The sequence below is a fragment of the Galleria mellonella genome, unplaced genomic scaffold (assembly GCF_026898425.1).
Source record: "Galleria mellonella isolate WM207_F2 unplaced genomic scaffold, CSIRO_AGI_GalMel_v1 utg223, whole genome shotgun sequence".
In the NCBI taxonomy this organism is placed as follows: domain Eukaryota; kingdom Metazoa; phylum Arthropoda; class Insecta; order Lepidoptera; family Pyralidae; genus Galleria; species Galleria mellonella.
This window is the reverse complement of record NW_026442042.1, coordinates 485,309-511,121: the sequence shown is the minus strand read 5'-3', so window position 1 is coordinate 511,121 and position 25,813 is coordinate 485,309. Positions and strand designations below refer to the sequence as shown.

General features: G+C 31.7%; 2 protein-coding genes across 3 annotated transcripts in view; one reads left to right on the top strand and one right to left on the bottom strand.

Annotated features, from left to right (window-relative positions):
- Positions 1–20,916, top strand: part of LOC113517578 (cyclin-dependent kinase 11B) — a 25,102-nt gene extending 4,186 nt beyond the window's left edge. Inside the window, exons 2-12 of the mRNA XM_026902292.3 lie at positions 475–624; positions 1,820–2,592; positions 2,757–2,981; positions 3,187–3,394; positions 3,532–3,703; positions 4,167–4,349; positions 17,227–17,371; positions 17,807–17,928; positions 18,226–18,450; positions 18,845–19,063; positions 19,774–20,916. Coding sequence (XP_026758093.2) covers positions 475–624; positions 1,820–2,592; positions 2,757–2,981; positions 3,187–3,394; positions 3,532–3,703; positions 4,167–4,349; positions 17,227–17,371; positions 17,807–17,928; positions 18,226–18,450; positions 18,845–19,063; positions 19,774–19,974 — 2,623 coding nt within the window. The 3' untranslated portion in view covers positions 19,975–20,916. The remainder of the gene's footprint in view (positions 1–474; positions 625–1,819; positions 2,593–2,756; positions 2,982–3,186; positions 3,395–3,531; positions 3,704–4,166; positions 4,350–17,226; positions 17,372–17,806; positions 17,929–18,225; positions 18,451–18,844; positions 19,064–19,773) is intronic.
- On the bottom strand, positions 20,903–25,813 carry LOC113517609 (uncharacterized). Of its 2 annotated transcripts, XM_026902331.3 has the most exons (3): positions 25,667–25,813; positions 23,406–23,526; positions 20,903–21,196 (listed from the first exon to the last, which is right to left on the bottom strand). In XM_026902331.3, exons 2-3 carry the CDS (start codon positions 23,520–23,522, stop codon positions 21,023–21,025), a joined length of 291 nt encoding a protein of 96 aa, XP_026758132.3. In that variant the 5' UTR covers positions 23,523–23,526; positions 25,667–25,813; the 3' UTR covers positions 20,903–21,022. The 2 variants fall into 2 exon arrangements, with proteins under 2 accessions (XP_026758132.3, XP_052750654.1); XM_052894694.1 differs by lacking the exon at positions 25,667–25,813 and having other exon boundaries at positions 20,910–21,196; positions 23,406–23,638.

Below are 25,813 nucleotides of genomic sequence, written 5' to 3'. Positions count from 1 at the left end.
ATAATACTAAGTGCCTTTGGACTTTACATCCACTACAACCTGCATGCCATAGTAAGGTATATAAATACTATACAATTGCGTTCGGTTTTATTCGTGAGTCAGCTGCGTTTGGTTAGCAGTGAAGTGAAATCGCATCAGATGACAGACAGGGTCTTATAGAGCGAACGAATCGAGACTATCACACTGAATGCAGTGTAAGTCTCGATTGATATGATATTATATTCTATTACTTTTTATTGAAAGAGTAATAGAATATCATATTTCACATTTAATTTTCAATATATAAGTGCAAATAGTAGTGATAGCGACAATATAACATTGTGACCGAAAATCACTTTTTGTGATTTGTCACTGGTAATATCACAATGAATAAAAATAAAAAATTCAATAAATGATAATGAATTAAATATAGCAATAATTTGCATGCGTAACTTCTAGGGAACTTTTACTCTAAAATGAAATGTATGTTCACAGTTTGTCTGATGAAGACCGGGACAATGCTGATTCTCTGGTAATCAAGCCACCTCAAGCAGTTATTCACACTTCACATAAAAGGGGTCATAAGAGGTCCAACAGAGACAGATACAAAGATAGTAGCAGAAAAGAAAAAAAGCACCTTTACAGGTAGTACTATAAATAGGTTTTAACTAAAATATTGTAAGATGGCTGTATCTTTGAAAATAATTTTATATTATCATAATTTTAATATAAAACACTAGTTTATATTATATGATATGCTATTTTCAAAAATATAATTAGAAAGTTTTTACCAGCTCTAGTTTCTGAGTTTCAGCTATTTAGGTATAAAACAGAAAAAACATATATACCAAGAAAAACTTTATTAAATATAATAATTAATCATTGTGTTCTAAAAAACTTTGTTTTAAAGCTCTTTCCTGATGTGTAGGCTTTGGAAAATGACGTATCAGAGACCAATTATAGTCAGAAACCATATTTGTATCTCAGAAACCCTGATAGCGTTTTTCCATGACGCTTAAGTCTTGATGCATACGCTCTACCTGCTCTTCGCTCATATCTCCTAAATTTTCCGGAAACCTGTCCAGGTGGCTATGGAGAAAGTCGAGTTTTATACTCATATTGCACCCCATATTTTTTAATTACAGAAAGTCTTTCATAAGTCCAATGTAATTTTCAAATTTTTTAATACCGAGAAAATTTTATATCACAGAGACGAAAGCTGTCCAAGCCTTTAGTTCTGAGTCATAGAATTTCTAAATTGAGTATTTTTCGTAAGTTGTCTAATTTGGGGGCCATCAAAAATACCAGCTTTAATCTTTTTCATAGTGAGCTGAGGAAATTTCCGTCTTTATCTAGTGATTTAACAAACTGGTAACATAATTGTTTTAAGCCTATTTTTATCAACAAGTTTTTGATATCTGAACAAAAGGTAATACAGTTTTCTTCGGAAAAATAACGCCGTAAGTTTTTATTTCTTTCACGATAAAAAACTTATTTTCGTGTTTGCGGAAAGAAATGTTTTTCTTCCAGTTTGGATACTAACAATTCGATTAATATATACGCTAAAATGACAAAAATCAAAAACAAAGTAACTAGAGCTGTTCAAAAAATTTTAACGGTACATTTGACAAAAACAAGTTATAAGTGAACATTATCAACCACAAAATTCGCGGCAACAGACAAAAAGTTAAATTTTGTAAACTAGTGTAATAGAAGGAATTTTTTTATATTATCTACAGTCTAAATTATTTAATAATGGAATATTTCCTATCAATTCATTTATATGATTAATGGTATTTAACATTTAGAATTTTATATAAAATATAAACCTTTTCAACAGGGAGCGTGAGAAGACAGAAAAATCTAAAAGAGAACTGACTAAAAATCCAGATCGTGAGGAGAATTATTATCGTGAGAAACAGTACTATAGAGAGAAAGAAGCATATAGAGAAAAGGATCTTTACAGGGAAAAGGAAGCATATAGAGAAAAGGATCTTTATAGGGATAAAGAAATGTACAGGGACAAAGAGTCATACCGAGATAAAGACGTGTATAGGGAAAATAAAGATATAAGGGAGAAGGAGTTATATAGAGAAAGGGAAATCAGAGAAAGAGACATTTACAAAGAGAAAGATATGTACAGAGAAAAGGATACTTACAGGGAAAGAGAACATTATAAAGATACTTACAGGGACAATACATCGTTTAGGGAAGCAACTAGACCTCGAGAAGCTTATAGAGAGAAAGAAATATATAAAGATAAAGAAATTCAAAGAGAAAGGGATATGTATTTGAATAGAGATAGACAGTACAAATATACTGATGCTGAAAGAAAACGTGTTGAAACTGATAGAATAGAATCACGATTAAGGTTATTAGCAGAAGAAAGTCACACTAATCAAAGTAATGAGAAAGAAAATAGAGATAGGTCTTCAGGGGATAAAGAGCTGGAAGATTTAAGATCTAGATTACTTAGCAAAAGAATATCTAAAGAGCTGCAGACGCAGGATTCAAAAAAGCACCAAAGTTTTTTGGAAAAAGATGGAAGATCAGATCGCCATAGTTCATTAGATAAACATCAACAGGAAAGAAGGAAAAGATTAATAGAAGCAGGTGAGAACATTATAATATATATATATATATATATATATATATATATATATATATATATATATATATATATATATATATATATATATATTTATTTTTACAATGATAATTATGCATTGAGTATCCAGATCACATTTCAGTTTTTAATGTAGTATTTGGCATTTCAGATCGTGAAATGGAAAAACGGAAATACGAATCGCGTCACGAGTTAGAAGCTAGAAGGGAAGAACGTCGCCGTCGTGGCAAGAAGCGCTCAATGTCGCCCGATGATAGTTCTAGTAAAAAGTCAAAGACCAATCACTCACCTAATTACGGTGATTCGGTTGTAACAGTATCAGATGCTAGTGACGTAGAAATGAAGAGTGACTCAGCACATTCCGAACCGGAAGATGGTTAGTGAACATTGTTCATTGTCACATACTAAATCTCATTATTTTACATAAATTTGTAATTTGTTTAAAAACTAGCAGGTGATAAGTATCACCTGAAATTGCATTTCGAATTGAGTTGTACATTCATAAAAAATTAATAAATAAGTTTACTTCAATAATTTTTTTTCTATATTTACAAATTGTCATATAATTATTTTATTTTTAGGTGAACATTCCAATACTGAAACAGATAGTTCCAGTACAGACTCTGATTCCGATGTAGATTCAAAGTCTGAAGAAGAGGAAGACAATAATAAAGAAGAGGATAATAAAGAAAAAGAAGATGAAAGGGAACAAGTAACAGAAAAATCAAAACCAAAGTCTCCCACTCCTAAGTCTGGACGGGGTACCCCATCATCTCATGAATCAGGAAGGTAAAGTACATAGCACATTTACTATTCATACTAATAATAATAATAATAATAATACTTTGTTCTTTTTATTATAAAAATTCAGAATAACAGAATTCTAAATATATATTATGTCATTTATACGATTTTAATGTTTCCAGATCACATTCTAAATCTAAGAGTAGAAGCAGATCACATTCGTTTTCTCCCCCATCAACTGGCGAGAATGGCAAATCTGCTACTGAAGAGGAAAAATCTAAAGAGGATGACGAGAAATCAAGGATACGGGAGGAAGCTATCAATGCACTACCTCCTTATTTTCCAGCCCTACAGGTAAATAGTTTAAAATTCTTTTAGTAATATATATGAGGTAAATAACATACTTTACATAGTTGAAGAATATTCAACTATTTTAAATAATTGTCACCAACCTGTATTTTTTTGTTCCTTGGTCATCAATTTGTTTTGTTTTGTACTGATATCCTATTAGTGAATACCTGATGATAGGGAGTCAGAAAAATAACAGGTAATAATTGTATTTTCTTTTTAATTTAGTCTCTGTTTATCGATTCGGGACGTTGTCAGTATGAATGAGCCCTGTTTGTCTGGGCTAAGTTTGAGTGTGATAAATGTTAGCTTGTTTCTTTAATTATTGTGTATTTTCCCTGACTGTCATATCCTCACTGCTCTGTTATGATCTTAATATTCTGAATGACTGTACTTAGCTTAAGAGTTATATAAACTCTTAAGACTTTTTGTTTAATTGTACATCTTGTTAATTATTGTAATTTTATAGGGTTGTCGATCGGTTGAGGAGTTTCAATGTCTCAATAGAATAGAGGAAGGCACATATGGAGTTGTTTACAGAGCTCGCGATAAAACCACTGAGGAAATAGTCGCTTTAAAACGACTAAAAATGGAAAAGGAAAAAGAAGGATTCCCAATTACATCGCTGAGAGAAATTAATACATTGCTGAAGGTAGGATCACAATCAAATTTTTATTTCTATAAGCTCACTTGAGCCATCACGTTGCATCACCGCTTTCTAATTTAAGGTACACTCGTTTTTTGTTGTAATGTAAAAAAGACAAGAAACGCAGCTCGAATGAGCCGCGAGCCTGTGAAGCACTCGATGGCTCATGTGTTTAATTCATTTAATTAATGCCATGTATTTTATTCCTACAGGCCCGGCACCTCTTACCTGCAAGAGGGTTGTGCTAGAGGTGTGACCCAATTGCAAGGGTTAACAACTTCGATACACGGGCGGGCCTAAGTATCTTATAAGGAATTTATTCCAGGGGACAATCCCTCCAATGCTTTCCCCTTATCACATGTAGGAATGTGATATTTATTTGAAATATTTTATTTATCAATATTCAAAGTGAGTTTGAGATGGCGGTGCAATATATTTGATCTATCGTTGTGTCCCTAATAAATATACAACTGACGACAAGAACATCATCTACCATCATTAAGAGGTAATGTTTAGAGTCATTTCCACTGTAGTCGTTGGATTGAGAAGCCTTTATGAATACACGATTTCCATGAGATATGAGACTTTCGCATATTTGCATATTTCATTTACTGGTGTATATTAATTTTTTTTTAAATATTCTTTGCCATTATTATTTATAAGAAAATCTATCATTACTTGGTCATATGATATAAAGTTATGAATGTGGATATAAATATTAGTAACAACGCTTTGTGGGAATGGCTCATTCTTATTATATAGTTAATGACAGTAAAAGTATTACTTACATTAATTAATATAATTATATATTTTTAAAGGGCATGACACCAAGGTTTTTAATTATATAAAAGAAATGTACGATATACATTGTTAGTGCACGATAATAATGGTATAATGTTTCTAGGTAATGTTATGTCATTTTGTTAAAGTAAAATTTTAGTGATTGATTTAATGCGTCCTGAATGGATTATGAAATTAACAGTTATTAACATATATTTCAAATTATACATAGATGAATCATTAGGAAATCAAATATTTTTATTAACGTATCTGTCTTAAGTTATTAGTAATAACATGTTATTTTTAAAACTAACAATTACGTAAAAATGAAAAAGGTATTTACGTAATTAAAATGAAAACATATCGTTACACATGTTTGTGGCATACAAGCTATGTGGATAATGGTGTTATCTTTTGTAAGCTCAAATAACGGACAAGATTTTCTACGCATACTTTTTTACCGACTGCTTATGTTCGACGCAGTAGTAAGTGCTCACAACTTGGTCATGTGAATTTAACAATAGGAATTTCCAATATATTTTTTATTTACTCTATTTAAACTGGAAATTATCCATGTAAATGTCGATTGTGGAAAAATGTGATGGTGCATTATTTAATACAGAGTGCACAGTTATTGTCAAGATTATATTACCAATGTACGTTATTATTCCAAAAGTGATACTTGGAGTCTGATTACCAATAATAAAACTAAAATTAATGCTAAAGTAACGCATTTCATGTTTAGTTTCAGACTGCAGCAATGCGTTTTGCAATACTTTGGACTACATTATGTGTATGTCGGTATGTGAGATGAATGTGAAATATTCCAATGCCAATTCGGTTTTGTGTAGAAATGACAGATGCACGTAGCATTTCATTATGTTGTGAATAATAGATATTATTAATAAATCTTTAGAAACTATTTGACATATAAGTTACAGTTTAACATTTGAAATTGTAACTGGTGACCAGCTCTCAAATTTCCTGAAATACCCATGGAATTGGTCATACGTGTTCGTACCGGTGAAGCTGTGGGCGACCGTAAATGTGAGTTATTTACCGCAGTGTTTTTATGAAGTACAATCGTGAAGAATCACGCAAGTTCTGCGAGGGAAAGTGGTTATTTATTTATTTAGATAACTTTGTAAACTAAACGAGAATAGAATATAAATGGTGACGGCTTAATGCTAACGGCGTTTTATGTCAGTCAATAGTAAAAGTGAGTGTTTTCATACTAATCATATGTACTAGATGTAAGCGCCTATGGCCTCTTTAAAGCGGCAATGTCAGTTAAAAGTTTTCTTAGAAGTGGTGGCGTTAATAAGTCTTAGAATGTTTTGTTATTAAACTGTTACTAAAAGAAACAAAAGAAAATTGGTGTAAAAAAATGGTCCTGGATTAATCCTGATGTTTTTACTAAAAATATTAGACTTTATAATGAGAACTAATCTCTAATTGTACTGTAATCAGCAGGTAAAAACTTGAAGTGATAACTGAAGAGTAAAGACATATTGATTATGTACATAGACTCCATGTCAGCTGTCAGCTCGGAAGAAAATGGTTTTTAATGTCTGGTAGACAATAAAGCAAAGTCTCGTGGAAGTTGACTTTGCATTGGGAGATAAGAATTATTGGTCCCATACAAGCTGTAAAGCACAATTTTAAAACGACTGGAGAAAATGAATGGACTGTTGCATAAGACTTAGCAGATCTCCAAAGGGTATATGTACATATCTACACAATAACAATACAGAATGTATTGACAGGTAAAAGAGTAATCAAATTTCTAAGATCTTCGCCAGAAATCTAGTTATTATACGAAGTTAAGCCGAAATAGAGGGTCGATACCAGCAACATATTCTGCTAAATCAAAGATTTGGAATTACATCGAAAAGTTCTTTATGGAAGATTGAAAATATCGTCACTACCACCACATACTAAAGCGAATGACATAACTAAAGATCTCAAATCCGCTTGGATATAAACGGGAGCAGTTTATACGAGATTGATTGGTTATCAAACAGCTTAAAATGGTGAAGCACCTGGGAAGAAGTAATCACATCATAGGTTGTGTAAGTTGATGAGAAAAATGTAGATACTTATTTTTCTCCTCCGAAAGATTACAGTATAATACTTAGCTGAAAAAAAAGAAAGTTAAGAGCTGCCTTATTGTTTCAAGCAATTTCTTCCATATAAACTTGAGATGCAAAAGAGTATAAATAGTTTGATTGGATGTACAATGTAGGAAGCACCTGTACAAAGGATCCACAAGCTATTACTGCTGGTTATTTATGATGACTAATATGAAAAATTTAGAAGGAAAAAACGGAAAGAAGAAATACTATTACAAGTAATGTTCTTGTTAAAAATGCTCTCGATGTTCAGTAGTTCAGAAAGATGGCAACAGCAATTTTTACTGAGTTTGCAGCTGCAACAAGTCTACAACAAACTATCATAAGCAGTTGAGCACGTTGAGTCGCCAATTGTACTTTTTTATTTTGAAAGAAGAGAAAGATATGTCATGCATTTAGCTGATTTAAGAAATCATATGACGCTACATTTACTATTGATTACTTATTATTGAAGAACTTGCGGTGGTCACTAGGAATAACCTAGAGAGGAAGTTCATTTCACCACATGAGCGTTTGTGCAGTACAACTTTTCTAAAAACGCACTGTACATGTACGTGATTATTTATGATCTAAAGTGGAAGGACGTTTAATGGTAGCTATGAGCATCATATCACGCAATTTCTCAGAATTCTATCTCTTATACAAACGGTAGTATACATAATGAGAGCTACGTTTCGTTGACAATATTTATAGGTCTAAACAGAGTTAAAAGGATTAAGTGGTATCTGGTTACTTTTGCCTATCGGGTAGACCATTATGTATTTCATGCGGGGTCAGACTTTTTAATTTGTTTAGTAATTGTCTTTCTCTATATGACTAAGACAAACTCAATGACTTCCAGCCATCCGAAGAAGCTGGCTACCGAAAGGGTTTTAGAACCATAGACCACATGCATACACTACGGCAGATTATACTGAAGACCGAAGTATAATCTGCCACTATGTCTGGTGTTTGTGGACTATAAGATAGCCTTTGATTCGGTTAAGACATGAGCGGTACTTCGGTCCATCCAGTGGTGCCAGATTGACTATAGGTATATCGAAGTGAAATGTATGGACAGTAAGATTATGTCTATTCGAGAACAGAATCAGAGTACGAAACCCATCTCAGTGCAGAAAGTTGTAAGACAGAGTGACATCATATCCTCGAAACTCTTCACAGCTGCATTGGAAGATATTTTCAAACTCTAGGACTGGAAAAGATATGGTATAAACATCAATGGCGAATACATCACTGAACTTCGATTTGCCGATGACATAGTAATCATGGCAGAATCCCTGGAGGATCTGAATTATATGGTCAATGACCTCAATGGTGTTTCTCAACAGGTAGGTCTTATGATGAACATAGATGTTAGACATAGATACCTGTTCTAATTTTGAGGATTCTGCATCTAAAATAATAATACACGTGCAATAAAGATACAATTGGGGGTAATTATGTAGAAAACATCCATGTAACAAAATCTACAAACTAAGTTATAAGTATTTTTCTATTGACTGTTCTGCATCGTTTATTCATTGTGTTGCTTTTTAAATAAAGGTAATTAGATTGTTAGTATATGTATTACTATTATTATTACAGAATTAGCTAATTTTGCATTTTATTCAAAATGTGGTTGCGTTATTTAAAATACGTACTTTTCTGCAGAACTTTTTCCAATTTATATTTCCAATATATATTGGAAATATATTCTTGACAATTACTTTATTATATTTGATTTAGTTGTAATTTAAAAAAAAATCTGTTCAGTAATATATATTATAGTCGTGTTAGGAAGGTATAAATTATTCAATAATTTTCATAATTGTTGATGTGTTATTTGATGGAGTACAGAAAAGAATCAATTAACTAGAAATAAAGTAATTGACGGTCAACGATCCGAAACTAATTTCTTCTTATATAAAAGACGAGTTGTGAATATTTTCTAATGAAACAAGGCTGTTAGTTTCTATTTTAGTTGAAATTTGTATATAATTTCTCTCTAATATGAATTTTAAGGTAATTGTTTTATTAAAAAAAAGGAACTGTCAATTTCCCAAATTCATACTAATGAAAATCGCTGGATTTTATAAATTAATATATTTCCAATATATTATTCAAAATAATTTATTAAAATAGATATTTTTTTAACCGTTATATTTTTAGCAATTTTTTTTATTCGTCTAGCAATTAGAAATTCCACAATCAATTAGAGCGCGGTCATTCACATCTAGTTTCGCGTCATTGTCTTTGTTTTGTTAACCGAATCAGGGCCTCTAATTAGGTACCTGACATTTACTCTCAGGCTTACAGCTTATGGTACAGATACATAATAAGGCTAGATTCCAGTGCTGGATTCACCAAAAGTTAGACACAAAAAAAATTACTATAATTGCAAATGATAAAGTCGTAACTTGCTGCATAATACAATAGAGAGGAATATGAGAGTATAATGCTAGGACTTAATATCAACAAGTCAAAGACGAAAGCCATGCTCGTCGATAGAACCAGCCAACTATCTAGGACTTGTGAACTCTCAGATTTGGAGTTTGTGAGTGAGTTCGTCTACTTAGGATCTCTCCCGACCAACGAGGGAGGAAGCGAGCGAGAGATCAGAAGAAGGACTCAAATAGCAAAGACCATAATGAAGAAATTAACGTGCATTTTGCAGAACAGGAAGATCTCAAAAGTCACAAAGATAAGACTAGTTCGTATTCTAATTTTCTCGATATTTTTGTATGGAGTTGAGTCATGGACAATAAGAGCAAAGGAGCGGAAAAAGATTGATGCTCTCTAGATGTGGTGCTGGCGAAGAATGCTGCGAATTCCCTGGACAGCAAAGCGCACGAACATATCCATTCTGACGCAACTTCGCATAAATGAATAGGGTCTCGACAGTGTGCTATCGGAGAATTCTCGGATACTTCGGTCATATTGCTCCGACAATCTGGACAAAGTAATAGTTGTAGGCAAGATAGAGGGAAAAAGACCACGCGGACGGTCACCTATCGGTGATCGGACCAACTAACCGCCGTTACGGGACTATTAATCGCAGCAGCTCTGCGAGAGGCTGAAGACCGTACGAAATGGAAAAATATCATAAGAGAGGCAACAGACACCTTTCAAGGACACAACCTTCAGTAATGAAGTGGACGAAGAGACATGATTGCGAACTAGAGTACTGAATAGTAGGTGAATAGTAGAGGATGTAAGGAGCGGCAACATTTAAAATTGGCGACAAATATGTAAATCTGCCACTGTGTCGCCCCAACGAACCCTCGTTCTCAGTCCGATCTCGATCTGGTAAGTAGAAACAAGCAACAAGACTAGAGTCATGTCTAATGTCCATGTCACACCTATACCAGTTATGATTGAGAACACTACGCTCGAATTTGTTGACGAGTACATATACTTGGGACAACTTATCCGACTAGGTAAGTCCAACTTCGACCAAGAGGTCAACCGAAGAATCCAACTCGGCTGGGCAGCGTTCGGAAAACTACGCCACATCTTCTCATCCAAAATATCTTACAGTTTGATGACAAAGGTCTTTAACCAGTGCGTGTTGCCAGTGCCAGATGACCTATGGAACCGAAACATGAAATCCAAATAACATGAGTGGGAAATAGTACTTTATTCCAACTATATTTCATTGTATATTACTAAAGTTCTTATGTGTTTATTCACATGATATATATATATATATATAGATAGATAGATAGGAGTGCTTAATATAGTGAGACGGTATTTGGCCGGAACACCTCTTGCAATTGCATAAATCTCAAGACTGGCCGCATATGGAATACTGTTCTCACATATGGCCAGGAGTGCCACAGTACATCGTCTTTCATTAGACCGCATATCAAGTCGGGCGACTCTAACGACTCTACGTTTTAATAAAACTCGATGAACAGTGCCTTACTAAGCGACTCGATCCACTGAAACTGCGTAGAGACGTTGCATCGTTTATCGAATATATCATGGGTAGTGTTCTGAGGAATTGTTCGAATTGATACATGCTGCTCATTTGCACCACCGAACAACCCGCCTCAAACTAAAGTTCCGTCCCAACCATCTGGGTGAGTGGCGGTCCTCCACAATGCGTTTTGCAAGGCCCTTTCTTCCACGCATAACCACTCTTTGGAATCAACTTTTAACAGCAGTATTTCCAAAACGATACGACATCGTAACTTTCAAGTGCATGTTCTTTTTTTAAAAGGCCAGTAGAACTCCACGCCTCTGGTGTTGTGGATACTCATGGGCGGCGGTAGTCGCTTACCGTCAGGTGAGACCCATCCTCGTTTGCCCCTGTGCTGTAAAAAGAAATATACGGTAACGAAACTACAATAAAAAAAAGACAAATTATTGTCGAGAGGATTTTATTTTCTTTGCGGCATTGTCAGTCTACTCAGACGTGCGTTGGACTTAAGCTGTTGATATGGGTCGTTTATAACATGAAGTGGATTACACGCTCCACGTCTACGCAATAAACAGGTTACAAGACAGACATCGTCACAAATACTGTTCGTCACAAACTGTTACGCCGCAAAAGCAAGTCGACACTCATATTTTATTCGTATGGATGTCGGGTCTTAAACTGTCATTTTTACTATACCGTATTTTTTATACGATCCTAAGATGAATTTTAAACTTTAAAAATCCAAAGGTTTACGCAGGGATTCAATATTGATACGATCGTAGTTAAGCGTTGTTTAAATTATTAATTCATACGGATAATTACGCGATTTTTAAATTCTAGGGTTAGATTGAAGAATTGAACTGTTAGGAAAAACTTTTGTGTCATGCACTTAATCATTGAAAAACATTACATTAAGAATATTTTCACGGCATCTATAGAAAATAGTGAACTTTATGGATATATGTTAAGAATTGTTATTATATCATCGTAAACCACATTTACCTTCTTTAACGGAAAAATCATTTTAATGACAGACGATAGTTGATTGTATATGTAATATTTTATATATTATGTAATATAATTTTGTAATAATTGTGGTTATTATTTTTATCAATACCACATGCATAGTTAATTGTAAACTTTCGGGTTGTTTACACATATTTTAAATAAACTATAGAGACCAAACGCGATGAAAATTTTTTTCAGGTACATAGTATCTACAAGAAGGTACCTACCTGTAAAAATGTTTTCGTCGTATTAAATCTCCATGGTGTATTTAAAATACCGCATGCATAAATCTTAAGAACAGGATTTGTGGTAAAATCTGCGTATAATACTGTTCTTTTAAATATTGATGGTCGAATTATTTGTTATATTTTCGTATATATATTACTATTATACTTATAGATTTATATATTATGAACAACGAATATACATTGTATAAATTAGTACTTGTTGCAACAAAATTAATCCACACAGGGCGTCTACATGTTTGAAATTCTTTCACCTATATATTCGTAGTTCATATATCGTTATAACATTAGCTTATTTACTTTTATCGATTTTATATCTAGTATATCTGTGAGAAGTTTATATGTTTAGTTCAGTCACACTTATGCTCTAGTTGTTTTTGAAGATTGATTTATCGGAAAGAAGAATATTTGAGTCTAGAGCTATCCAGGTTTTATTTGTTTCGGCTTACATAGATTACATACATTACGTCGGATTTTCGGCGGGTTTTAAAATATTTTCAAATAAAACGTGTCTTGGCCGTTTCGAAATTTTTAAAAGTCAATAAAAATTACTCATTCTCAGGTTAAAAAAAGCACTTTTGGGTTTGAAATTTAAATATTGTAACTTTATCGATCGGGATATTTCGCTTTTAAGGAGCGTGGTGTAGTATATTTCAATAATCACAATTTTTGTGACTTGTTACTATAGATTTCCACAAAATTTCTTGAACACAAAAGATTTGCTTACTACTTAGTCTAAACGTTCAATATTATCTTACATTACACTAAGAATAGTTGAACAGTACAATAAAAATATTAAGGATTTTGCTATTTTTTCTTTAAATATCTAGCTGTTTCAGAGCACAAAATGAAGTGTGAATATTAATTTTTGCAGGTCGAATAAATAATATAAATGCGAAGATAAATCTCTTTTTAGGATATAACTGTATATTGCACATTATCTCTTGTGATGTAACATTGTCTATTTAAGTTTATTATAATGTAGACAGCTTTATTTTTCTCGAACTATGAAATTTGTGTCGCCATCTCAGAACTGCTATTATAATTAATACATTATATTGGTAAAAATATGACGATGTTGGTAACATTTGTAAGTACTGAATGATATGCTAGAGGAATATTCTGATTTTACTATGGGTTTTGGATGTAACTGTTTTATACCTGTAATTGAGTTAATCTGTTTTTTAATAGTTGTTTATTTGTTGTCATGTTCTCTGTAGTATTTCCGTGATTATAATACATGGAATGAATTTTGATTACAGTTAATTGTTTGATGTTAACGTTACAGTTAAGTAGAAACCATTATCCAGAATTGGATAATTTCATGTTATTCGTGTAAACTCACATCTAGTTTTTATCGTAATAGTCTGACTTTTGTAAGTGTAAGACTTTATTGAAACATGATTGAAATTTATTATTATGAGCTAAAATATAATACATTCATGGTGCCTACTCTAGGTAAGCAACATTAGTTAAGCGTAACCTGGGCTTGCCCGGCAGCTACTTTTACTTGCGGCCATTTTATACAGTCAATCCTATGTTATCGAATAGAAAAGAGGAATAAACTTTATTTTTGTAGGCTGAATAGATTTTATCAAAAAGTCCTCAATTCTTAAACAATACCATCATCTAGAAATTTTTTTAGATGCTTGGTAACTCTTAATTTTGTCCATTTTTTCAATTATAGAAAACAATATGCTTTTAATTGAAGTAAATCTTATCAAAATACATGCAGAATTTACCAAAATTATTATCAATTTTCATCTGAAAAACCCAGGTTACGATTAGCTAAAAGTAGGGAACGTGGGTGCGCTTATATTTCAGCTCGTCTTTTATTTAAACCAAGTTTCATTAAAAATATATCAGCAGAAGTCAGCAGCGGGATCTTGGGTTATAATTATAGTTTCATTCTGGGAATCTTAACGTCACAACCAAATTTCGGTTTATCAACTTACTTTATTATCAACGTTACTGTTATTAATATCTATTAGATATGTAGTTATGGTGTGGTACTATAAATAAGAAATTATAGATTTGCTCTGCATGTCAGAATTGTACCACTAACCATGTATATATGCAGTTCGTCATAAATTCAGTTTGATAATTTATTCGCACAGAGATTTTGCCATAAACGGACACCATTATTTATTTCCTGTATAAATTGCGAACGGATTTTAGGTTCTATATTAATATTTTACTATATAATTTTATTTAACCTTTATTCTCTGTCGAAAATTATTTTAAACTCTACACCAAGTCATCAATATAATAAAATCATCAAACGGCTTAAATGTTGAGTCTTTATTAAAAAAAAAAATACAAAATTGACATTAATTTTGTTTTTTTTTTTTTAATGTAATATTAAAAACGAGAAATAATAAATTTGCTTTCCGTGGTTAAGTGTAACAAATGGTAATAATGAACTGTGCTTATGACGAGCTGCGATTAGCAAGCGAGTATATATATAAAGTGTGACGAGGGGCGTAAAATTGTCATTACAACTGTTTAAATACAAGTGTTTGCAGTAAAAGTGAGGTCATATTACATTTTGCACATAATTTTAACTATCAACTATTGAATGGATTTTGTAATGTCTTATGAAGTTCGTGACATAGTGTTATATTAGTTTTTCTTAATTCACACAAGGATGAAATATTATACTAAATTTGTATTTATATTATACCCAGTGTTAAAGTGATGTGTTTCATGAGAAATGAAATGACTACAGAGAATTTGATCGACGAGAATTTTTTTTTTAAAACATGGAAATGTAATTTTTTTCTTTATAATATAATTTCATCGGTAGGTATTTGTTTAAGATGTAATGGCATGTAGTTATTGAGTGTTTATTTAAAATGACAACATGTTAAATTTTTTATTACCTTTTTTTTAATAATTATTGTTAATACCACTTGCTTTTTATATTTAACACAGATTTAAAATACATTTCTATGTTTATATAAGATGTAAAGAAAAGGGTACAAGTCGAAATCTAACACTAAATCGGTAATGAAACTAAATAGTTTTCCCAAAGGAACATATACGCCAAAGATCAAAATATTTTTTTTGTAATTTTTCTTACTAAAGATCGGTTTATAAGGAAAAGGTTCATGAAACTATTTTGATGTTTAAAAATAGATTTTTATTGAGAGTTGTTTAGTTTTCTAATAGTGAATACTAATTTAATCGATTTCGACTTGTTCTACCCGTACATTACATACTATGTAAGACTTTAAGGGAAACTACTGCCATCCTCTAAAGTGACAGTGAAATCTCACACATATTTTTTTTTATAATATAGTTTGGTACTATAAAGTAGAAAAATCAATATTCCTATATGAATAACACAATGTTAAGTGAATACATTTTTCAAATTATTTCTATTTTGTTTCTACCTCTACTGAAGAGGATAGTAGTGATTTCCCTAATACGTTTGGGTGGACCGCTTTTCTGTTTATGATAATGATCATTACTCAAACAGATTAGGCAATAGTGAATCCTACTCTGTTTGAATCTTTGTTGTAACGGTAATTTTGAAATTAGCTATGAAATGATGGATGTGGATTTACTGTCTATATTTATTGTATTGTCTTGAAATATCAAAAAGGATTATTCATAACGTTAAAATTATGTTTTGTTTATACATAATCTATAAATTTGCCATAATGCCGAACTTTATTTTAGCTATGAAAGTGTTTATTTTGTTTCTTACTTCATTTGACAGAGAAGGATATTTGTTTTAATGATTTTTTTTTTATGTTAGTATTTGTTGGAGATTTTTTGCAATACACACACACACACATACACACTGTCCTAAAATTAGAGTAAAAAACATGTTTATTCACATGAAAGATAGAATTAGGTATACATACATTTACTACATTAATAGCCTTTATTCGCGAATTTGCGTGATCTTTGCCCTTATCCATCTCAAATAGTATGTGTTTTCATAATGATGATTGAGTCATCAAGAGGCAACAAACGTCATAAGTATCGCATTTATTTTACAGTTTAAATAATCTAACACGTAATAGTCCATAACGCTTGGTACGTTTAATCATTCATAATTATGTTATAAATCGGGTTTGAATCCATTGTCACATTAATATTACTTAAAATTGTCAATTTTGTGATTGGACGTAGTATTTAATCGTAGATGTGTAAAATAAATTAACGTAATTTTGCTCCACAAACAAAAATGACTTCTATCTTGACAAAATTAGTATGCAACTAGCACGATAGGAATCATTCGATAAAAGAAATATCAAGAATAAATTAGTAAAGCTGTTGCAAAACATACATACGATATTCTCCTCCTTTTACAAGTAGTCTTCTTCACAAAAACATTTAGACCGAACTAATTGTTTATTTAAAATATAATAGTACAATGTACTAACCATGGCAAGTTTCTTTCATATTAGTGTCTGCAAATGCCAATTTTGTGACTGAAACTACATTTACGTTTGAATATCCTTTTTGAATAAAACAAATCCTCAATGTACTCGTGCAAATACGCGAATTCAAAGTTTACAATGTTTAAACGAGATACAACTAGTTATGGGGAAAAAAATATCTTCTATCTATCCTTCGGTGCTACAGTGTATGCCAACCTAGTCGTATTTTATAAGAACGAAATTACTTTGCGCTGGAATTCGCATATTTATTATATTTTATTTACTTTGTATTGATATTGGATTAATAAGTTGGTTGGAATTTCCAGTACGTTTTTACAAGCAGATGACTTCGAAGCGAATATGGAATTCGTTTCGCTGTATTGTCGCAACTGACAAGTAGAACAATTTATTTCGTTGTTGTAGGGTCAGCATCCGAACATAGTGACTGTGAGAGAGATTGTAGTCGGCTCCAACATGGATAAAATTTTTATCGTTATGGATTATGTAGAACATGACCTTAAGAGTTTAATGGAGACTATGAGAGGGAAAAAGCAGGTGTTTCTTCCAGGTAATATATTTTTTTTTTTCACATAATATACAGTTTGTAATAGCAGCCAAGCTAAGACTAGTTGATAGAAAGTGTTATGACAATAGCATGTTATTTGTGGTTGGTTATATTTAAATATTTATATGAGGTGCAGTTTATTATTAACATTTTCCATTCTCATCATAAATACAAGTTTTATGGAACAATTAGAGACGACAGTATTTGTCTCGAAAGGTTCAACAGTTTTATAGTTTATACTGAGAATACCTTTGAACGGACAAGCATCTTTTTTAATATTAGATTTTGTCTTAGAAGAAACATACAAACAAGTTAAAAAAAAATGTAATCAATGAAAAATTATAAATAAACTAAATATTTATGTATTATTATTATGTTTATTAATTTATAATTTTCTGTAACTATAATCTTTTATACATTGTCATTTTTATGTTGCAGGTGAAGTAAAATGTTTAATGACTCAATTGCTCAGAGCAGTTCATCATCTTCACGACAATTGGATATTACACAGGGATCTCAAGACTAGCAATTTACTCCTTTCGCACAAAGGTGTTTTGAAGGTATTATAAAGTTTATTTTAATTACAATTTTCAACATTTAAAAAAGTAATTGTTGAGTTTCTTGTGGGTTCAACAGTAGATAACAAAATTCCGAATCTAGTAGTAGAATCATAAAAGATGTTTTAAAAGAGTTTGTAAACGAGTCAGTTTAAATAAAGATATTTTTGATATTGAGTATCTAATGCGTTTGTAACGTGGGGCGCATAATTATTTATGTGTAAATTATAGTGATTGTATAATTAAATTTAAAATTGAACTGTGAAAAGATACATAATAGATTGCCTTCTATTTATACAGGTGGGAGATTTCGGTTTGGCCCGTGAGTATGGGTCTCCACTAAGACAATACACACCGATAGTGGTAACTCTGTGGTATCGTGCACCGGAGTTACTTCTTTGCTGCAAGGAGTATTCAACACATATAGATATGTGGAGTGTTGGGTGCATATTCGCAGAATTCGTCTCTATGAACCCTCTGTTTCCAGGAAAATCCGAAATCGATCAATTAAATCGCATTTTTAAGGTAAATATATTGTAAACTAATAGTGTTATTATTTATTATTAATATTATAAAAAGGAAATATTTGATTGTTTGTTTGTAACGGATAAACTCAAAACTATTTAACCGATTTTAAAAAATTCGTTTACCTATATATACAGAAAGCTACTTTATCAGCTAATAACATTGGCTATATTATAGTATCAAAAATTCTATCTGTGACTTCAAAAGTAGAAGGTTTTTAGATCGATTGTATTCTAGTTTTATTTATCAATATTGAATCGATTTTTATGTTTATTTTTATTCGAAAGGTTTTATACCGGTATTGTTACAAATTTTATCAAGATAGAAATCAGTTTCTTTTGTGGAAGAAATCTGTTTTGTGAATAATTATACTAATAAATATTTATTATTGCAGGATTTAGGAACCCCATCGGAGGCTTTATGGCCCGGTTATAGTGAACTACCCGCCGTCCAAAAAATGACATTCGCGGAACACCCTCCTGGTGGTGTACGGAACCGTATTGGGCCAGATCTGCTATCCGAGACCGGAATGTCGTTGCTGCAAAGTTTTCTTACTTATAATCCAAATAAAAGGATAACAGCTGAGGCAGCGCTGGAGCATCCATACTTTATGGTAAATATTCTTAGTAACAAGTAATTTATAACAAAGCTTAGCTAATAGACATGGGTGATATCGATACCACTCTAATATCTGTATATTGGGTTACTCCGGATATTGATAGCGCAAAAAATGATTATCACTCATTCAGATACCGCTCATATCAGTCTGATATCTATATTAATTTAGATTGGGTGCTACATTTCGATGTTATATATTTTATAACCGATATTCAATATATTCTTTATTAGTTGAATATATATACATTGTTACTGCAATATATAGATATTATTATATATTACCATCTTTAATAGCAAAACTAAAACTAAATATATAGATTTAATAGGATTATTTCAATTTTATTATTTTTATTCCATAATTAGGTAAAGTTGGATGGATTTGAAAGATATATTCTAATATTATTTGATTTTATTAATTTATCTACGAATAATTTCATCTAAATGAACTTAATTTTCGGAAGTCAAATTATTCATATTCCATTTAACTCATTGCAATTTTTGTAATTACCATGTTTGAATATTTAAAGGGAAAAATAATTTGATAATTAGTTTTTTTTGTACGAGTTTGAAAGGAAAAAAGCTGAAGCTAGTAACGTCATGGACGACATAGATTATCGAATTATTAAATTAATTGATTATAGTATCATGAAATAATCGTTTGCCTCTATGAATAAATAGTATATATAATTATGGAATTGGTTTCAGGAGCATCCGGTTGCGATTGAGCCCGCCATGTTTCCTACATGGCCTGCCAAATCGGAAGGTAATCGTCGCAGCACACACAGCCCACGGCCGCCAGCAGGTGGTGCCGCCTATGCGCAATACTCACGCGGCGACTCAGACGAGGCGCTTGGGTTCCATGTTCGTTCCCTCAATGTTGCCCCGGGTTTCTCTTTAAAATTCTAGTAGTAACTTATTCGTTTCATGCAAATGTTAACAGTGTGGTTTACATGTTCAATTGTTTGAGAGCAACATTGTCAGTGTTAACCTAATTTATTAAGGCATCATACATTTCTGGCAACAGTAGATATGTTGTTGTATAAACATAATTTACAAAATGTTTCCAGGATATTTAATTTGATTTATTCTTAAATGTACACCATAATAAGAATATATTGTTTTTGTTATTAACAAAATATTTCGAGTCTATTACAGTTCAGACAGTACAGTACCTAAAATTGGTAACGTAAAAGTGTATGTCTTGTAGACAAGTTTAGAAATAGATTCAATAGATTAAATTGTAATATACAATTATGCCTTACTTTCCTCAATACATTTATAAAATTTGCTGTGTCATATTATGGTTCTATACCTATGTATCTTATTTCCGTAGACATAAAATTAATAATTTTCGAATTATGTGCATCTTATGGAAAAACTATAATTATTGAATGTACTTATTCCCTTTAATATACTTATTCACTTATTACTTATTAAAATATACTTTTCATTTTACTAACCTTATTTTTTATACTGTATTATGTAGTATTAAATGATTATGTAAATATGAATTAATATTTTCTTATCTTTGTATATAAATAAATCCATAAACTTGCTATTACAACAATATGCATGGTTGTATACTCAAATTGTCAGTAATTCTCTTTTAAAACGTACTTACCAAATTGTGAATATTACTTCTATTTTGTATAGATATAATGTGTTTTGTCGTGTATTGAAAATAGTTGAGTAACACTTGTATATAAATATCATTTTCGTTTATTTTTAAAATCTGTAAATATAATTACAATATCACCATATTAGCATGCGAATTTACAAGAATTGTAATAAATTAGTCGTAAACTAGGTTTAGTTAAGTCGGGTACAATAAATTATAATACGTTTTGACACATGATTTTTATTTACTGAATCCTATTAATACAAAATTAAAAATGTACGATTATTATGTAGGAATTTTAAAAACTCGTTATATTTTTGGTTAATGCTTGTCATATCAGCGACCTGCGTCATTCATTCCTTTAGGTAACGCTAGTATAGAATTGATAAGGTCTGCATTACGTTTCCATGTGCGGTACTTTGTATCAATGAGTGCATTTGTTTCTATAACTAGCCTCCCTCCGACGTCACCTCGATATGCATCGATCATCGAGTGGACATGATGAATGTACTGAAAAAAATTTAAGATAGGGATTTATGGTTAATTATCTCGAATCTAAGAGCAAAACTTGCACTTCTGTTAGGAGCACGAGTATATGCTATTCTTCGTTCTCCTATCCTCCAGTAGTAACATGAGGAACTATTATTTCAAGTTCTTGTGGTGGTAAGGTCGTAAAATATAGATCCTGGGGAAAGGGCTTATTAGTAATAGGTTCTTGCAATATACTCTTGACAGATCGATCTCGTGTTCCCCTCTGGAAGCCATCGTGACTAATTCCTGACTAATTAGTTATTAATAATAATAAACTCTTTATTGCGCATAAAAGACATAAGTATATTACAAGGAGTATTTATATAGAATGTGCATATACAAAATGCGGCCTTATTGGTAAAAGCAATATCTTACAGACAACCTGGGTTTATTTAATTAAATACAACATTGTTAAATTGAATTTATTCACGTCAAATCTCAAAAGTCGATATACCTATTTAAATATTATAATGGACCTATTATATATATTTGCCTTAGTTTCCCTGCTTGGTAGATATCGCAGTGGATTCCTACGTAATCAAAGGAACCTAATTTAAAATTTAATCTCTGAAACTCATAGTGGTTTGATCATAAACAAATGTCAAAATACTAATTTTTAGTGACAGCATAATAAGAATATTATACGCATTATTGTTTTATGATAGATAGCAGAGAGCACTTGTATATTAATCGATCAGAAACATTCAAAAATGTTCAATTGTTTTTAAAAATTGACATACATAATTGCGACTTTGTCATACTTCGTTATGAAGGAGTCAGTGGATATAGGTGGTTCAGGACCGTACATTATAGTAGTCTACGGGGAAGCCTATGTTCAATAGTGGGTAGATAACGGCTACTATGATGATGATATGATGTTATAAATGCTCGAACTGGCCATGTCTTTTTTATAGTAGGTAATGTACAATTATGACAGATATATAATCAAAAAGAATTCACCTGCCAAATCTTTATGCGAAATAGAAATTACTATCCAGTCTGTAGATAAAAAAAAAATATCCTCCGTGAAATATATCTTTTTTATTCTCCGTTGCTGGGTTTGCCTCTGCTAGTTTTTATAACCATAATATTACAATAATACGGTTGAGAGCTTTTTTTTTAATCCAAAATAAAAAAAACTATTTTGGAATAAGCAAATGGAGTTTTATAATAAAATGGCACTTACTTAGCTACAGAAAACTATAACAAATTTCAAATCTATCTATATATAGTATTTACTTAATTAACTAGGGACTAGTCGTGCTGACGATGACAGGCGAACAGATGGAACGTAATCTTATATAAGGGTTTAGTTTAAACCTTTTTGGTTTGGAACTCTAAAGCAAACATTAAAATCGGTTTACAATTGATACAGATATTATGATGATGATATCATCATAATATCTGTATCAATATAATAAATAAAAATATAATAAATAAAAATAAATGTATATACATACAATCAAGAACTACTTTTATATAATTTTAATATTTTTATATTTGGTAGCTTATACATTTTGGCACAATTTGGAGAACTGGGACACCTGAACAACTTGTTCGAATAAGTAAGTTTAACTTCGACCGAGAGGTCAACCGACGAATCCAACGCGGCTGGGCAGCGTTCGGAAAAATACGCCACATCTTTTTATACAAAATACCTCAAGGTTTGATGACGAAGGTCTTTAGCCAGTGCGAGTGATGACTTATGGAACCGAAACATGGTTCTACACGATTGCCCGTATGCAAAAAATTCAAATTACAACAAGTTATGGAGAAGGCTATGCTCGGAGTTTCTTTGCGTAATAGAATCACAAAAGAACCAAAGTAACCGACAGCCCGAATGACAAGCAAGCTTAAGTGTTAATAAACTGGTTACATAGCTCGATGAACCTACAACCTATGGGGAAGAAAGGCTCTTGAGTGGCGACCTCGTACGCAGTGTAGGATGACTACCAACTACTGCTGAACATAATCCTTCCGCATAAGGGGAGTTTTGCCAGTAGTTGCCACGCTTGGCAGGCGCATTGACAACTGAAGTTAGGCTTTTAAAGATGTTTTAAAAGGGATGCTGCTTCTCATCCCTCGCCCTACCTTAGTCGACTCTTACAACAACTGTTCTATGCCGAGACCACATGGCTATTAAGTAAATATTAATCTATATTAAATTTACAAAAAAATTCAAACTTACCTCTTTATCAGCAATGTCTCCTACATATCCTCCAAGATTATTAGTTTTGAACTCATGAACAGATACTTGACACAGGAACATTAATAACATTAGGAACGTGGTAGCACACCACACCATCGTTCTGTAAAAAATAACTTATTTGTATAAGAATATTTTCAGTGAATCCTAACTATTCACCGCAGAACACATTCATGTAATGTTATGTATTAGTATACTTAATTCGAAAACACGGAAGTATCTATTCTGTTTACCTTTATATAGGTAAGTTATTAGAATATCAAAAAGATATCAGGAGCTTTGCTTATCATAGTACTTTTACGTTCATGGTTTATAGGTACGGGTAGATTATTCGATTTATTTGTCATTTTCTAATTAAATACCTATGTAGATAAATCCTCTTGGATTTCAATACTAGATGTTTAATATTTAGACATCCAAATATAAATGCGAGTACATATTCTATATACAGGTGAAATCGAAACAGTTTGATACATGAACAATGAAGACGTCATAAGTACATTTTACATATAATGTGGCAGCAATCAGGTATTCGGTTTAACTTAAGATAAGCGGCCACTAAAGCTTATAAATCATCACAGTACGTTACAGACTCTTTATAAAATTGTATTTATAGCAATAATTTAGTTTTTCATCGTTACAATTGCAATTATTTTAGATTTTTCACTTTGAAACTTTAGTGATAAGGGGAGGGGGAGATTGGTATTATTTTACATTTTTGACGAAAAAATAATTAAGTGTACAAATTATGCCCTTCCATAATTTACCCCACTGGACTAGTAGGTTTCTTTTTTAAATATAGTTAAGCAAAAGAAAATATTTTATAGTTTTGTTTTGCAATATGCGTGGGCCAGTGATATCAAAAACTGTTTCAAATTTCAAACCTATACTGTATATAGTTGCTGAGATAAAAAGCTATTACAGACGGACGGATGGACAAAGTCGCACCATAAGGTTTCCTTTGTGCTGTTTTGGCACGGAACCCTAAAAATGACATAAGATAGAAATATTTTAATAAGTTAAGATCGAATACAGAGTTATTTCTAAAGATGTATACACGTTTTGCGTAATTCACCAGAGGGAGACTTTGTACAAAAGTCGATTGCTTGGGTACCTCTGTCCCATTCGTGTTTCAACCGTGAAGTAGTTGTGTTTGCATGGCTGCGTTTCAGTTTGAAGGGTGGAATATGGCGTGAATTTGCTGGTTACAGAGGAATAAGACCTTAGTTCTCAGGAGTGGCAACGCATGGGGGGTATCATGGGCGAAACAGTATACTCTGTTATGTCCATGTCTATAGGCGACGGTTACCACTTTCCATCAGGTAGGCTGTCAGCTTGTTTGCCATTCTAAGTTGTATAAAAAAAATTATAAAAATAGTATATTAATATGGATTCCAGATTTAGAGTATAAATTAAAAAAGACAGATGTAGCATTTGTCTAGCAAAATATTTCAATTGATGATATAATGTCTTCTCCCACGCTGCCTGCTTAACAAATTTACATGAAGTTATGCAGTGAGTTTTCGATACGTTTTTTTCTTTTAGGGCGCTTGTCTATATTCGTGACCTCTCAGAAATTTGTCTGTAAACTTCTTGAACAAATTATTCCTTTCAAATTTATCCCTGATGCGGGTAATGATGAGTTTTGTAGTTGGATCTCTCATAAACTCCCTTTTAAACCGTCTTTGCTCTTCCAGTATGTTTTTACACTTATGATAATGTATATTTTAAAATAATGTATATTTTTCAAAATGTAATTTAAAATTAGCTATTATTTTAAGTGAGTAGTATTTACTCAGAAAAGAAAAATATAATATTTTATGATTGTGGAATTCTCTTCTCATGCCTATCCGTGAGAGTCAAACCCTAAGTATTTATTAAAGAGCATCTTCTATCTTCATGAACACATATTTATATGTGTAGGAATATTTAAGTATAGTTCTTTTTTTTTGTTTAAAAATTGTCACATTATTGTACACCGTTTTACCCGTTGACATTGTTGCTCCTTTTCACTTTGGGTTTGCTGGAAGAGAACTCTTTTAAAGTTAAGTTCGCCTTTGTACATTAACATACGTCTGTCAGTTTTTCAATACTATCAGTGTGCACAAGACAGTATAAATAATAATAAATTAGAAAGACGGAGGTGTTAAGTACTAATGTGTGTACCTATTTCTGTTTTAAGGCATTCTGTATAATTAATTACTTTCTAACATAATTATAATAATATAATATGAGTTAGTTACCTTTTTTCAAGATTTATGTGTTCACAAAAAAAATTTGCATCAGAGGAAAAAACACATAACTAGCACTAAAATCTATACGATAATCTTTAATTTTAATTAGTTAACAAATCGACTATCGAATGTGATGCTTGGACCGACGTCTATAGG

Excerpts from the sequence above, each read along its gene's own strand:
- LOC113517609 (XM_026902331.3), bottom strand. The coding sequence starts at position 23,522 with ATGGTGTGGTGTGCTACCACGTTCCTAATGTTATTAATGTTCCTGTGT. Across the intron at positions 21,197-23,405 it reads GAGACATTGCTGATAAAGAG|TACATTCATCATGTCCACTC; the intron begins GTAAGTTTGAAT and ends AATTTTTTTCAG.